General features: G+C 52.8%; 1 protein-coding gene across 2 annotated transcripts in view; it reads right to left on the bottom strand.

Moving 5' to 3' along the window:
* Window positions 1-3,103: 3,103 nt before the first annotated feature.
* The window catches only part of GPD2 (glycerol-3-phosphate dehydrogenase 2), a 52,947-nt gene continuing 39,583 nt past the window's right edge, over window positions 3,104-16,467 (bottom strand). For both annotated transcript variants that reach the window (XM_053981892.1, XM_053981893.1), the window contains exons 9-17: window positions 16,003-16,196; window positions 14,101-14,235; window positions 13,689-13,864; window positions 13,091-13,222; window positions 11,968-12,126; window positions 11,128-11,240; window positions 10,970-11,048; window positions 10,774-10,872; window positions 3,104-5,795 (exon numbers count right to left, since the gene is read on the bottom strand). In XM_053981892.1, coding sequence (XP_053837867.1) covers window positions 5,670-5,795; window positions 10,774-10,872; window positions 10,970-11,048; window positions 11,128-11,240; window positions 11,968-12,126; window positions 13,091-13,222; window positions 13,689-13,864; window positions 14,101-14,235; window positions 16,003-16,196 — 1,213 coding nt within the window. In that variant the 3' untranslated portion in view covers window positions 3,104-5,669. The remainder of the gene's footprint in view (window positions 5,796-10,773; window positions 10,873-10,969; window positions 11,049-11,127; window positions 11,241-11,967; window positions 12,127-13,090; window positions 13,223-13,688; window positions 13,865-14,100; window positions 14,236-16,002; window positions 16,197-16,467) is intronic.

Below are 16,467 nucleotides of genomic sequence, written 5' to 3'. Positions count from 1 at the left end.
CTTTCTGCAGTTCACAATATTTTGATGCAAGAAAGCAGAAATCTAAAGGAAGGGGGGGAAAAACTCCCAGTAAAGTATCCCTGCTTACTGCTCCCTCCTTCCTACAACAGTTTAACCGGAGAATCTCTTAACACCAAACCAAAAGAACTTCAGTAGCAATAATCAGTTTTTAAATTCATATGAAAGCTTTATTAGTTGTTCCTCGCACGGTTTAAAAGAGATGAGACAGCTTTTCAGATAATTCAGGGAGAAGCAAGCCCTGTTCACCTGGCTACTCTGGGCTCCCACACTCCTCTTCCTCCCAGGAAATTACAAATTAGAGGAGTGCAGGAGGGGGAGAGAAAAGCAGTAATTTATGAAAACACAGTACACCATAATTTTGCCATTTTTCTGCAATAAGGATGGCAAATGATTCATGGGGAAAAATGAAATATATTCCCCTGTCAGCTCAATAGATCCAAGATTTACAGCTCCTCGACTTGGACAGGAACAGCTCCGCTTGCATAGGAATGAATTGCAAATCAGTTAATTGGAGAGATGCAAAAATAATAAACGAATCTGTGCAGAAAAAAACGGAGCAACAATTCGGGAGAGCAAATGAAGGGCAGCGCAGCCCTGGGATTGTTCTGGGGGGGGACAGGGCCCTCGGCACGGGGGCACCACCCCGAGCCTGCCGGGTTTACAGATCCCTTTAATTCCAGCTGCTGCCGCTGGAGCACGGCGGGTGCGGGAGGCAGAGCCCAGTCTGGGAAATAAAGGCACGGGGCAGGGAGAGGTGTCCCTGCAGGTGAGGCACAGCTCACCTGGGCCATGGGGGGTGTGTGACCCCTGCCCACAGCTCACCTGGGCCATGGGGGGTGTGTGACCCCTGCCCACAGCTCACCTGGGCCATGGGGTGTGTGACCCCTGCCCACAGCTCACCTGGGCCATGGGGGGTGTGTGACCCCTGCCCACAGCTCACCTGGGCAGTGCAGGTGTGTGACCCCTGCCCACAGCTCACCTGGGCCATGGGGGGTGTGTGACCCCTGCACACAGCTCACCTGGGCCATGGGGGTGTGTGACCCCTGCCCACAGCTCACCTGGGCAGTGTGGGGTGTGTGACCCCTGCACACAGCTCACCTGGGCCATGGGGGGGTGTGTGACCCCTGCACACAGCTCACCTGGGCAGTGCAGGTGTGTGACCCCTGCACACAGCTCACCTGGGCAGTGTGGGGTGTGTGACCCCTGCCCACAGCTCACCTGGGCACAGCAGGGTGTGTGACCCCTGCCCACAGCTCACCTGGGCAGTGTGGGGTGTGTGACCCCTGCCCACAGCTCACCTGGGCAGTGCAGGTGTGTGACCCCTGCCCACAGCTCACCTGGGCCATGGGGGGTGTGTGACCCCTGCCCACAGCTCACCTGGGCCATGGGGGGTGTGTGACCCCTGCACACAGCTCACCTGGGCCATGGGGGGTGTGTGACCCCTGCCCACAGCTCACCTGGGCACAGCAGGGTGTGTGATCCCTGCCCACAGCTCACCTGGGCCATGGGGGGTGTGTGACCCCTGCACACAGCTCACCTGGGCAGTGTGGGGTGTGTGACCCCTGCCCACAGCTCACCTGGGCAGTGCAGGTGTGTGACCCCTGCCCACAGCTCACCTGGGCCATGGGGGGTGTGTGACCCCTGCCCACAGCTCACCTGGGCCATGGGGGGTGTGTGACCCCTGCACACAGCTCACCTGGGCCATGGGGGGTGTGTGACCCCTGCCCACAGCTCACCTGGGCACAGCAGGGTGTGTGATCCCTGCCCACAGCTCACCTGGGCAGTGTGGGGTGTGTGATCCCTGCACACAGCTCACCTGGGCAGTGCAGGTGTGTGACCCCTGCACACAGCTCACCTGGGCAGTGTGGGGTGTGTGACCCCTGCCCACAGCTCACCTGGGCCGTGTGGAACACCTGCCCCAGCCCTGCACACAGCTCACCTGGGCCGTGTGGAACACCTGCCCCAGCCCTGCCCACAGCTCACCTGGGCTGTGTGGAACACCTGCCCCAGCCCCCGGAGGGCTGCGAGGGCTTGGCAGGGGCAGGCAGGGCCCGTCCCGGGGCACGGAGCTGTCCCAGCAGCACGGCCACAGCCCCACGGTGGCCTTGTCCCCACAGCTGCCATCAGCTGGCACGGGACACACCCAGCTCGGCCCCGAGGCTGATATTAATGCTGCTCTGGTATTCCCCATCGTGTTTCTAACCAGGCTGCAACAGCCACACCAGGGCAATAAATCTGAATTTCTGACCATTCTGGGGAGACACCAGAGGAAGGGACTGGCCCCAGACTCCTGTGCCTTCCAGCAGCAAAGCCAAGAGCTTGACACGAGGCAATTCTAGTGCTGCAAAATATTTGGGATAAAGCTGATCACAGCAAACATCCTTTGCCTTATCACTTACACGCCGTGGATTAGGGGAAAATCCATAATCTCTGTGGTTCCCCTCGGGTCTGGCTCATTCCCACGTGGAGGGAGCTGCTTGTACATCAGCACAGCTCCGTGGCAGCTGTGCAATATCCCTGCTACAAGTGTAAATGAACCCACGAAATAATCTGGAGATTATGGAGATTGTGCTCACGCTGCTAAGGGCGCTGCTGACTCCCTGACAGGGAAAATGGATCTGCTCTGCTGGAACACCCGTGGCAGCCCGGGCTCACCTGACACGGAACACGACCCACAGGGACTGGGAAACCTCTCCTGCCCCCTGGCACAGGTCTGGGTCAGGATCAAACCCACCCGAGCGTGGGGGCTGCTCCCGGCCGGCAGTGAAGATCAGGAGGAAAATGCAGGTCTCGCTATCGGCCGAGCCCAGTGGCTGCTGCCGTTCCAGCCCCAGGGCAGTGCAGGACTCCTCACCTGCCACTGCCACTGTCACCTCCCGGCAGTGCCGAGGCTGCACTCACTCCTCACTCCTCACTCCCACTCCCTGCAGAGCACTCAGGTCTGAGCTAAGAGGGGAAGGCGTGGGCAACCCGGGCTCTGTTCCCCAAACCCGTCCATCCCCACCTCCTCCTTCCCAGAGAAACTTCCCCAGGGCGACTCCAAGGTATTTGTGCACCTGGCACAACAAACTGCCAGCGAAAGGAGCTTTTTTAGCCAGTTTTATTGATTCATGCTTTCAGTCCTCACTCAGTTAAAAACAAGGCACATTAAATACATCCTCTTATTGCTCAATAAACGCATGCGGCTCATTCCAGATATCAAAGGTAATAAATAATGGCAGGAAAACACCAGGACAGTTGTAAAAATGACAACCCAGTTTCAAACACAGCATTATTTTACAGCCCAGGCTGCAAGAGGAACCTGACAACAGACCGAAGTGCCACGTGGAAACCTGCAGCGTGTCTGTACAGGTATTTATACACACCCAGACACTGCATGGACCCCCCCTCCCCACAGGGGCACGTCACTTACAACACAAAACACCCAGAGAAAACCCAGAAATCTTCACTTCACACACACAGTCCCACTCCTGCTTTTCCATCCCAGACCAGCGCAGCAAGACAGAGACACCACACAACTCTTCCCACAGCACACCCACACGAAAAGCCCCACAGAGCAAAGGCAGCATTCCTGCAGACAGGAGCAGGGGATAAATAAACAAACACGTGGGAGTTTTCCTGTACTGCTGGGGGAACACGTGCAGCTGTCCCTGTCACTGCAGGCCTGGCTGTGCCCTGCAGGGGAGCAGGAGGTGACACAAAGCAAATCCATGCCCAGGGACACACAGCCAGGAGAACCCACAGCCACATTCCAGAAGCAAGATTAGCAAAATGAGAACAAAGAGCATATTTTAGGTACAACACAGAAATCCTGCTTTCCAGGTAAATTCAGGTTATTATTTTAACAATGCAAGTTAGAGAGGAGTGGAGAATTTATCTTTAAACTGTACAAAAGCTGTTCAATAGTGAAAATATTTTTTCCTTACAAAATACCTGTTCAACACTGGAAATATTTCTTCCTCACGTGGCCTGGAAAAGGCTTCATGACTTTTACTTTGTTTTTTTCCCCTTACACTTCTGTTAACAGCAGAATCCTGCACCCTTCCCTCGCTCACTGAGCCAAAATTTCTGTGTGTTACACATTCACTTCATTCTGCAGGACATGTGGAACCTGTCACCGTGCGTTTGAACACAAACGTTCCATCCTTGCCCTGAACATTCTGGAACACAGCTCAAAAGGAAAAGCCTGCAGGGCCATGGGAACAAACCCCTTTGTTCATCCTTGTGGTGCCAGATGTGCCAACTCCCCCTTCCTCAGCCCTGCTCGAAGCACAGAGCCAGAGCCTGAACAACATCTGCACCAAAAAGCAAACTGAACAGGCAAACCCCATCTGAGCTGTTCTAGGAACTCATTTTAGGTGAGTCTTACCCTTTTCTTCTGTATCTACTGTTTCTCAGCACCTGGATGTTTAATGTTTTTGTTAAGGGCTCTGCTACTGCAGCCCAAGACAGCATCTGCACTCACTGTGCTATAACCCACCACTCCTCAGCATCTCCATTTGTGTCTGGAGCCATTTTCCCTGTTAAAGTATCAAGGAATCCTTGCTGTTCACTCCTGCCCTGTTGGGCATCCCTGATGGATGTTATTTTCCATCAGTGGACGTGGTGATACCAGTTAAATACATCAAATTTTTTACTTCAGCAGAAATTCTGACCCCTGGGAAGTGAAGCTTGATTTGAGGTGGAAATTGCTCTACTCAGGGAATACAGCAGATGCCAAATCCAGCAGAAAACCAGGCTTCCCTGCCTTGTTCTACATCAGGCAGCAATCTCCCACCTGATCTCAGCCCAACCCAGCAGCAGGGGGACAACAGGCAGGTACAGCAGTGCTGGAAACAGCTCCAGTGAGGGCTCCACGCTTTGGTTTTCCATTGAGCTGCTGAAAAACAGCCCTTTTCTTCTAGAAAAGTTAGTAGGATGCAAGACACACACTTTGTTTTTTTCACTGTGTCTGAGCATTTTTAAATTAATATTTAACAACGTTGTGCTACCAAAACCTGCTCTGTCCTACACAGCATCAGGGTTTGCCCCAAGCTTGAAGCTCTTTTTAGTATAAAACACCTTTTGCCTTTATTTCACTGCACAAAGCACCACCTGCAGACAATGCCATTTATTAGAGGCAGTTTATTTGTGTTAACAGGGGAGAAGGGAAGCTGTGCCCAGCTTTCAGCTACATTATTACCTCGGGTGATTAATCCAGGTGTCTTGTTTTCCGGCTGGAATTTCTGAGTGGCCAAGTGCTGGCAGCACTGCAGTAACAGGGCAAACCCACCACCCAGAGCAGGCTCAGGACACGTCTCCACTGCCCCCACCCCCAGGAAGTGCTCCTCTGGAATGGTGTCTCCACTCCAGAGCACAGCTTTCCCTCTCTTGCTCCTTGCTGAAGAGGCAGAGGCAGCTTAGAGATGTCGTGTTGGCAGAACTCAGCGCGTCGAAGGGCAGGATTCCCTCTGAGCACCCAAGTGAAGGCGATGCAAACGTCAAGGGCCGGGGCAGGGCGTGCCCAGAGCGCTGCAGCCCGCACTCCTGAGCCCTGCCAGGACACCCCAGCCAGGCCACGTCCCGGAGCAGCAGGGAAATCATCGGTGCCAGGACAAACACCGGAGTCTCCTGGGAGAGCTGCCCCGGGGCCAGGAGCGCCCTGGGGCTCAGAGCCCGCCGCCGCTGCGGTCCACAGGGATGGCCTGGCGGCGCCAGAGGTTCTCCTCGGCGCTCTTCATCAGCACGGCCAGCCTGCTGCCCGACACACGGCCCTTCTGGATGGCACTCATCAGCTGGGGACACGGGACAGCGACTCAGGGGCTGCCAGCGCGCCGCGGGCCAGAGCCACCGCGGGGAGCCCGCACGCCTGGGTTCCCAAACTGCAAACCCCAAGCTGTAAACCCAAACAAACTGCAAACCCCAAACTGCAAACCCAAACTGTAAACCCAAACTGTAAACCCAAACTGTAAACCCAAACTGCAAACCCCAAACTGTAAACCCAAACTGTAAACCCAAACTGCAAACCCAAACAAACTGCAAACCCCAAACTGTAAACCAGACTGTAAACCAAACTGCAAACCCAAACTGCAAACCCCAAACTGTAAACCACAAACTGTAAACCAAACTGCAAACCCAAACTGCAAACCCCAAACTGTAAACCCCAACTGCAAACCCAAAACTGCAAACCCAAACTGTAAACCCAAAACTGCAAACCCAAACTGCAAACCCCAAACTGTAAACCCCAACTGCAAACCCAAAACTGCAAACCCAAACTGTAAACCCAAAACTGCAAACCCAAACTGCAAACCCCAAACTGTAAACCCAAACTGCAAACCCCAAACTGCAAACCAAACTGCAAACCCAAACTGTAAACCCAAAACTGCAAACCAAACTGCAAACCCCAAACTGTAAACCCAAAACTGCAAACCCCAAACTGTAAACCAAACTGTAAACCCAAAACTGCAAACCCCAAACTGCAAACCCCAAACTGTAAACCAAACTGCAAACCAAACTGTAAACCCCAAACTGTAAACCCCAAACTGCAAATCCCAAACTGTAAACCCCAAACTGCAAACCCCAAACTGCAAACCCCAAACTGTAAACCCCAACTGCAAACCCAAAACTGCAAACCCCAAACTGCAAACCAAACTGCAAACCCCAAACTGCAAACCAAACTGCAAACCACAAACTGTAAACCAAACTGTAAACCCAAAACTGCAAGCCCCAAACTGTAAACCAAACTGCAAACCCCAAACTGCAAACTCAACCTGTAAACCCAAACTGCAAACCCCAAACTGTAAACCCAAACAAACTGCAAGCCCCAAACTGTAAACCCCAAACTGCAAACCCCAACTGCAAACCCCAGCTGCAAACCCCAAACTGCAAACCCCAGCTGCAAACCCAAACTGCAAACCCCAGCTGCGGCCTCAGAGCCTCGCCCAGGCTCCCTCACACCTGGCAGGACTGGCAGAGACTGCTCTGGCCAGTCCTGGTGGCAGGAGGAGGGCAAGTACCCAGCATGATGCACTTGGAGCAGTGCAGACACCACCAGTGCAGCCAGCCGCCATCGCTGGAGCTCCTCTGTGACATCTGAGATTGTGGGAAAACCCTGCAGGTGCACAGGCTGCACCTGGTTAGTTGTAGTATCTGAGGGATGCAGCTCCAGAAGATTCAGGATTTTTTTTCCATTTAGGAAGAAATAGTTCCCTGGGAGGGTGGGCAGGCCCTGGCACAGGGTGCCCAGAGCAGCTGTGGCTGCCCCTGGACCCCTGGCAGTGCCCCAGGCCAGGCTGGAACACCCTGATCTAGTGCAAGGTGTCCCTGGCCCTGGCTTGCAGATGAGCTTTAGGGTCCCTCCCAGCCCACATCATGCAGGGATTTCATGATTCCTGATCCATCACTGATCCCAGACCTGCCCTTTTCCACCCACCTGCCTTTCTCTGGAGAGACACTGTACTTGACTCCCACAATTCTTTCAAATCCAAATTCCTTCATAGACTTTTAAAACTAATTTGCCTCTAAGTCCTGGAAGCTGGACTCTTCTCTCTCCCACTGAAAGCACACTAGTGCTAAGATTTTAGTTAATTCTTTTTTATCCCATGGATAAAGCCAGCATTAGAGCTGAAATTACCTGCAGCCAGCTCTGCAGAGAGCGCTGGGGAAGCAATTGGCACTTGCCAAATGCAATTTCTTACTCCCATGGACTGCAGGAATCCCTCAGATTCCCTCCTCCCACAGGAAAAGCTGCTCGTTAGGCTTGCAGCTGGACCTGTGCAAATGTGGTGTGCCCTTCTCCCTGGCGTCCCTCCCAACCCCAGAGCCACGGGGACGAGGCCAGGCCTGTGCACGGAGGGATCTCCCAGCAGCAGAGGCACTGCCTCCTGCTCAGCCACCCTCCAGGGCCACCGGCCTGCCAGAGCCTGGGGCAACGTGCTTTAGAGGAATGTGATGGGCTTCCAGGCCCCTTCCCACCCTAGCCACTCTGGCACTCCACGATTCCTGCTGGTTGAACACGGGGTGCCCTTTAGATCCCACCTGCAGTTCCAAGGCGCCCTGTGCCTCGTGGAGCAGCACTGCCAGCAGCTGGCTCTGCAGGAGCCCAGCCCTGCCCCAGGCAGCCCCTGTGCCCCGGGCTCTGTGCCAGCTCTGCTGCCTGCCCCGGGCAGCCCTGCTTGCCCCATCACTCCACGGGCACCGTGTCGCCCTGTTCTTTTGAGCGTTTTAAAGTTCTTCTAAAAGTTCCTGTGCCTTCTGATATTTACATATCTCAGCTGAGTTTTCTCACGCACGTTCACGTAAATAATGATTGTTTTGCATTCTTCTTTGTGGGAGGAGAGAATTGATGGGCTGTTGGTTTGACCAGTGTGGTTGGAGAGGTGGCACTTTCACCCTCCAATCCACTGTCATTTCTGCTGTTGTATATACAGTGGAGTCAGAACATAAAGTTGCTTTTTTGGGTTCTTTTTCTTTCCTTTTACATCTAGCCTGCTTCTGTGAGTTATTTCGTGTCGCAGCGTGACAGCACCAAGCACCAGGGCCACTCTCTGCCAGCCCCCTGAGCCCCATGAAGGTGGCCAAGGCCAGCCCTGCTCTGCTCCCACCTCTGCAAGCCAGCAGCCCCCAGGCACAACCTGCTCTATTTTCCAACACAAACCTCCACAAATATTTGCCCAGGCCTTGCACAAGTTCTGCGCCGAAACGCAATTACTTGAAAGTTTTCAGAAAGCAAACACTCAAGTACTGGGCACTGACTTAACAGATCCATTAAAAAATTAAACAAACATTTAATGTATTTTGCTCCTTCCATGGCAACCCCAGTTCATTTCAGTGGCACCTTCCTGCTTAGCACTGAGTGCTTCCCTGGAGCAGTGCAAGGCACAGGAGAGGGCTCAGCCCTGCAGTGCCATTGATGCCTCAGGTTTAGATTTTATATTTTCCAGGCTCTGTGCTGCTTTGGTGTGCAGCTCTGAGCTTCACATTGAGTGTTGCTGAGCTCTCTGCACAGAGCAGGGAGACAAAACAATTCCTGCTCCAGCTGGGCACCAAGGACAAATGATCCAAAGCTCAGGCCCAGGAGCACAAACAGCGTGGGCTGCAGAGAGAAAAACAAGCAGGATGGGAGTGCCTGGGCTAAAGCTGGAATGGGACAATGAACTGCAAGGTGCAAATGGAGCAGAGCTGATCCCAGTGAGAGCCCCCGGGAGCGCTCGTGCATTTTGGGACCATTTTGGTTCCTCTTGGGTGCAGCCCTGGCTGGGCTCTGGTGCTGCCCAAGGTGGATCCATGGAGGAGATCCTTTAATAGATCCCTGCTTTGTTCTGTCACTCTGCCCAGCCTCTGCTCCAGGGCAGCCTGCTCAAGGCATCCCCATCACTGCTGCTCCACACCCAGGCTGCTCTGGGAGATGTGCAGGAGCCACAGGGTGATAGGTTTGCACAAACAACCCTGAAATACTCCTAAGCACTGCCTGGCCTTTGCATTCTGTGGGATGATGCAGGGCTGGCAATCCCTGGTGAGACTGGTCAGCGTAGCAAAACCACCCCAGAACGCCCCCAAACCCCACAGAACAACAATTACTGGTTGTTTCAGCTCCCCAGCCAATGCACCCAAGTTACCAAACTCCAGCTAGCTCAGCCCTGCAGAAAGGGCTGGGCTGCCCCAGTGAAAGGCTTCCAGTGGAGGTAGCAGGGTGTTCCCTTCCAGCAGCCAGAACCCAGCTGGGCTGCTCTCTCCCATTTGAACAGATCAGCATAAACTCCCAAAGCCATTGGTTCTCCTTCCCCCCTGGCTTGTTCGGTTTGGTTTTTCCCCTTCCCCCAAATTCACTGCAGCTCCTCAGCTCAATTGCTGCATTTTAGGCAAATAAATACTCCTTTTTGCTAATGCTGGACACAACCTGTGAAAATTTTCTGCATTTAGATTCAACAATGCTGCTCTTATCCCCAGCTCATCTCCAGAGAGACAATTACCATTTCCTTTGCCTTGATCTTGTTTGTTTAACTTGACACAGTGAAGAAAGGGCTGACATTGACCAAAATCCCCAGCATTAATTTCCCTCCTGTTTGGCATTCATCATTGCCACCGGGCAGGGGAGACAGGGCAGGCTCTGAAATACCACCCCAAAAAAGACTCCTCAAACATCAACCCAGCTGACTTATGCAAAGGGAGCACCCTTGGGTTTGCTTGAAAGCCCCCCAAAAAGCAGATGCATGGAATTTTTTTCAGAGAAACTGGGACAATTTAGCCAATCCAGGAATTAAAATGGGTTATAGGGCCTGCATGGGCTCTAACTACAAGATCATTCTTTATAATATTCAGTTCATCATTATTATAGTTATATTACTATTTATCACTATAAATATTTGGTTATTTAGTTATTATTCAGTTTCTTAGTTTACTCATTTTTATAATAACCCTTAACAGCTGCAGATAATGTCAGTGTGCACACTCCTGCCATGTACCTTCCAATGGACACCCATATAATCTTTAATATATTTAAACAGCATTTCTGGGCTTAAAATGCCAAATTCAGGTCTGGGGCATACTTTGTAAATTGGACTTGTTCTTTGAGTCTGACTAGGCAAAAAAAAAAAAAAACACCTGAATTTCCAAGCTGCTTGAGGATGCTCTGTGTGCCCCTTGTACCACCACCACCACCACAGGTAACAATCCCCTGGTCTCCAGCCCAGCCCTAAGCAAGGGGAAAAGTTCCCCAGCTGTGTCTTTGCAGTTTGAAATCCAGCCTTTCCAGGACCCAGAGGAGGCACGTACCTGCAGGAACTCGTTGAGCTCCACCTGCCCGTTTTTGTTGAGATCCACCTCGTTGAGGATCTCGTGGAGGGTGTTCTCGTCCATCTGCACGCTGATGCTCTGCAGGGACGAGCACAGGAGGAGGGGGCTCAGCAGCCCGGGCCTCACCCTCTGACAGGCTGCTCCCAGAGGGAGTCAGGAGCAGGGGGCAGCTCACCTGCAGCACTCGCTGCACGTCCAGGATGGTGATGAAGCCCTTCTTGTCCTTGTCAAACATGCGGAACCGCTTCTTGTACCTGCCAGGGAGGGGCTGGCCCGTCAGGGTGCCACGGGCTGCAGGGACAGCAGCTCGGGCAGCCCTCCTGCCTCACTCACCTCTCAATGTCTGAAGGCACCAGGCTGATCTCAGACCTGTCTGTTAACTGATCTGTTTTCACTTTGTAGCCCATTTCATAGTACAGGAATGTTTTAGCGGTTTCAAGCTCTTCCTGCAATGAAAACACAAAACCTGAGTATCCGAGCAATAGCAAGTTCTTACACAAGTATTTATTTTTTATACTTTACTATTAGCTTCTTCCACTTAACCAGTACTTTTCTAAGGTCCCCAAACTAAGCAGATGGCAGCTAAGAAGTATAAAGAAGTTAAACTTAGGCACTTTTTACCCTTGGAAAAAGGTATCCAGGCTAGTAAAGACTTCTAATTTCTGTGTAAATGCTTTCAGGAGCATCCACACCTTCAGTCACACACAGTCTGTCTGCCCCTTTCAGGAAGAAATGGCCTTTTTAGGCCAGGCCTACAACTTGTCATTTCTCTCCCACTTGATATCTTAGTGTGATGATTCACATAGCTGTCCAAAATCAGAAAAAAAATCAGGGAGCTCAACACCAGGCAGGTTCTTTATCATTACAGGAGCTTCCTTGGCTGAGGCAGATCTGTTGAGAAGTGTCAGTAAAGCAAAATAACTGACAGGAATAAGACAGCAATGCCAAGCCTGCTTTCATTTCTAAGGCTGGGGAGCAAGAGGATACAGATCTTCCCGTTCCCCTCCACCCTGGCTAATCCCAGATAAAGTCTTTAGAATGAAATGCACCAAGTGACTCATTCTGCCGGGAATAAAACATCACTTGTAGTTCTCTATTCACCCAACTGGGATCCTTAACACGGGAAACTCAGGCAAAAAGGCAGCAGCTGCAGCTGGAGAGGGCCCTCCGTACCTTCTTCTTCTGCTCGCACCAGTTGAGCTCCTTGGCCATGATGTCCACGATGCGGGGCAGGGCCTCGTCGGCAGCCTGCACGTTGAGGAAGGCCAGGCGGGTGCGCCGGGAGATGATGTCCACGGCGGTGCGCGCGTACTCCTTCACCCCATACACCACCTGGAGGGGCAAAGGGGACACAGGGCTGGCACCCCACACCCCAGAGCACGGCTGGCAGAGCTCCCGTCTCCTTGGGACGTTTTACAGAACCCGCCCGGGATCGGGTGTTTGTGCATGAAGTAAAAAACAGGCGCTATGTAAATACTGAATTGTGTCCATTTCTCCCGGGGTTCTGAGGTCAGCGTGACCCCGAGATCGTAAAGAGTCTTTGGTCCCCTAGCCCGGCACAGCCAAAGGAGCCTGGAATGTGTCTGATTGCTTTTCCAAGGTTGTTTATTTCTTCTGATCTATAAACATTCTTTCTCTGACCTGCCCAGCTCTGCCTAGCAAGGAGGCCATGGCCATCTGCCCTCGAGCCTCAGGCAGCTCCCACCTTATATACTCAAAACTACGTGGGTATGTTTACAATTTATTACTAATTCCCATCATCTATGTTAGACCGTGAATCTCTGCCTTAAACCAATAGAAAAGTGTCACCATCACACCAAGACATGGAGGACAAGAAGAAGGAGAAGGCAGCTAGGACACACCCAAATCCCTCCATCTTGTACCCCCTGAACCCCATTCTAAAAACCCCAAAATTCTACTTTTCCACCCTGTGTTAGTTCAACTACCACACTACTCAAACCCTTGTGGTTTGTAACTCCTCACACAGAATTGGCAGTTTTTCCCATGGGCTAAAATGGAAGCCACAGGTGTTTTTGACTTCATGCCAAGGTCTCCAAGCCCCCTGCCAGGGTCTGGAGCCAGCCAGGGCAGCCAGAGGGATGTCCTGGACTCTGACAGAATTGTGCATAAATATATTAATGTGCATATATATCAATACACGAAGTGTGCTCCAGGTACAGGCATAGAAAATATCTTGGCCTCCCCAAAGGAAAGGGCTCAAGGAGATGTTTCAGAGCCATCGACCTGCTCATCCCAAGGACGCAATCACAGAAGGTGACATGGTTTTCCCACATACCTCAGCTTCAATGTAAGGAAATTCAGATACCAGACGTTTCCCAACAATAGGCCACCTCTTCCCTGTCACCTGGGCTATTTTGGCCACCTCAAAAGCCTTGTCCCCGTAGGTGGAAGCCAGGTGCTGAGCCACCTGTGGAGAGGAAAACAAATCCAGCATGCTTCGAAAGCACATGAAAGACACATGTTCCTTAACCTTTCCCTCATCCCCAATAACAAACAGGCTGCCAAGGGTGTTGGAGTGTGACAGTGTGGGAGGAAGCTCTGTGCTGTGGGAGGCTGGACCAGCACTGCCCTGCCGTGTCTGTGCCACCAGGCCTGACAGCCCAGCTCTCCTGCCATACGGTGATCATGCTGCTGCACAGCTCGGGGGGCTGCAGGGACCACAGACCCCAGCAAGTCAGGGCATTTTTAGCAGGAAACAGTCAAGATACAGAGGAAGAAAAAAGGGGAAGATGATGAACAATCACTAACCTTATTTCTGTTAGAACTATCTCTGCCCCAGCTCTGACTGGGCTCACCACACCTTTGCCCAAGTTACGCTGGTGTTTGATTGAGGGGAAGACCAAACCCCTCCGAGGCAGGAAGCCAGGACTCACCTCACTTTCCAGTCCGTAGTCCTGGACCAGTCTGATGTAGAGCGTGGGGCTCCAGTCCTGAGCCCCCTCCAGCTGCAGCCCCATGGTTCTGCAGGAGCCTGCCTGCAGGCTGTGCTCGCGCACGGCCGCGTCGATGGTGTCCCGCGCCATGGCGCGGTAGGTTGTCCACTTCCCACCTGGGGGAACAGTGCTCACCTCGTTATTTGGGAAAGCAGCAGGAATACAAGCTCTTACACCCTACAGACACATCTGTGTATTCCATATATCACATGACTGGCGCCAGGCTTGCTCCCAGATGCCTGCTGCCACTGACAGAGTTACAGGAGCAGAAGCATTCCCACGGAACAAGGTTTTTGCATGGAATGCCCTGGGGAAGCCCAGCAGAGCTGGAGTTTGAAGGAACCCCCAGTACCTGCAATGGTGATGAGGCCGCTGTCGCTGATGGTCACGACGTGGTTCCGGGATAAGGACTGGGTGTCCTTGGAGTCGGGGTTGGTGACCAGGGGCCGGATGCCACTCCAGGCTGCCAGCACATCTCCTCTTCTCACTGTGCAGAGCCACACTGAGGCACGGCCAGCCCGAGCCCAGGCGTGCCCAGTTCCCACTGGGCACTGCCAAGGGCTGTCCCACACCCTGCTCGGCCCTGAGCACCCCCAGAGCTGGGGAGAGCCCCCAGAGCCAGGGGAGAAGCTGGGCTATGGAATCTCAGAACCACTGATGTTGGAAAAGCCCTCCCAGGCCAATGCCCACCTTGTCACCAGCCCAGAGCACTGAGTGCCACATCCAGGTGTCCCCTGGACAGTTCCAGGCATGGGGACTCCAAACCTCCCTGGGCAGCTCCAGCCTGACCCCCTCTTTCCACAAAAATTCTTCCCAATGAACCTGAACAGTCCTGACATTACATTTTGTAAATCAAAACAAAGTTTGTTACATGAGTGTAACATTTCCTTTCAGATCTTCCAAGCTTTTCCTCTAGATTGAAGGCTATTATTCCAAGATTTCCTCTTGACAAGCCATCTTTATCCACAGCCTTCACTCTAAGTGCAGTTAGCAATTTGCTTTATACTGAAGTCTTTGGAACATGTTTTTACTACAACTTTCAAATGACCGATAATTGAAAAATCACTAAAAGGGTGTAAAAAACATCCCCCAAAGAACACAGAATAGATTTCCGAAATCAATGTGCTCTGCCAGCGTGTTCAACCTGCCAAAATGAAGTGTTAATCACAGACACAAGACCCTGTATTAGGTTTATAAACTAATGAAACTACAGAAAGCAGCACGCGTGACGCTGTAATTAAGCAGCTGGAAGGTGTCCAAGCCTGTGGAAGCTGATAACCCTGGCACTGGCTCTGGCAGCAGAGGCAGGGCTGTCGAGGGGTGATATGGGCAGTGCCGTTGTTATTTCAGCTCCAGCCATCTATAAACAGTAATTGCACAGGAAAACCAGCACAGGCCCAGCTGGGCTGAGCCAGAGGGACTGAACACTTCCCAATGTGCTGCTGGAAAATACGTGGGAAACCAGGGAACGGCCTGGCTTGGGACAGACCTTGCAGCTCATCCCATCCCAGCCCTGCCATGGCAGGGACACCTCCCACTGTCCCAGGCTGCTCCCAGCCCTGTCCAGCCTGGCCTGGGACACTGCCAGGGATCCAGGGGCAGCCACAGCTGCTCTGGGCACCTGTGCCAGGGCCTGCCCACCCTCCCAGCCAGGAATTTCTTCCCAATATCCCATCTAATCTCTGTCCTATTCATATTCCCATCTCCCTCCCTGATCTCCTGCGGTTCCAACACCAACTGCTGCTCCAGGAGCTTCCCTGGACACGTTCAGAACTTCACCCAACATGCAGACATCAGTTCTCCACTTCAGGAAACAAGGAATCGTTCATTCCCATCTCCAGGCAGCAGGTTTTCCTAAACCTAAGTGTGTTACAGTGCTCCTGCCCGAGTGCTTTTCAGACTTATTTTAATGCTGCAGCAGAAACGCAGCAGTACAAATGCTTTCACAGAATAATTTAAATAAACCAAACCCTCACTGTGGAGGAAAGACGGCTGCCCAGGGCAGTGGTGGAGTCACCCCAAACCAGGTGGATGTGGCAGCTGGGGAGATGTGGGCAGCTGTGGGCAGCTGTGTCAGGGGGCTGATGGGGGCCTGGAGGGGCTGGAGCAGCATCACTGCACAGCTCATGCTGACACCTCAGCACAGCGCTGTGGGACAGCCAGATGCCAAGAGCCACAGCTTCAGGCAGCAGCACATTCTCCCCCAGGCTGGAACGCCCCCCAGCCCTTCCCAGGAAGGGTTCCTGGGGGTTACCTTCCACGTCGGGGCCCAGGTAGTTGCGCACTTCGCTCAGGATGAAGTTGATGTCCTCCTCCGTGGGGATGGGGTGGGAGGTGACATCCGTGGGGCTGTCCGTGGTGCCTGCGATCGTCATCTTCTCCCAGGGCAGGAAGAAGATCACTCTGCCATCGCTGGTGGCCGGGTCCAGCAGCCCCATGTTGTCAGGGCTGAAAGAGAGGAGGGGCCTGGCACCTGGGGCTGTCCCTGCACCCCAGTGCCCAGGCAAGGACTGGGACACAACACCTGTTCTCAGGTAAAGGGAACAGGTGATTTATTAACATAAATCAACAAATAATGGATTGCACGTGTGGCCAAGACACAGCTTTAAACAGCTTTCCCTAGAAGTTTGGGGAAACAAGGCCCGTGAATGTTTTTATACCATAAAATCACAGTGATGCCTCCAATCTGCCTCCACAGTAAAGGTGGAGCAGGAGGGGA

This window comes from Vidua macroura, chromosome 7 (assembly GCF_024509145.1).
Source record: "Vidua macroura isolate BioBank_ID:100142 chromosome 7, ASM2450914v1, whole genome shotgun sequence".
Lineage (NCBI taxonomy): Eukaryota > Metazoa > Chordata > Aves > Passeriformes > Viduidae > Vidua > Vidua macroura.
The sequence above is the reverse complement of the archived record's forward strand: the minus strand, read 5'-3'. Positions and strand labels throughout refer to the sequence as shown.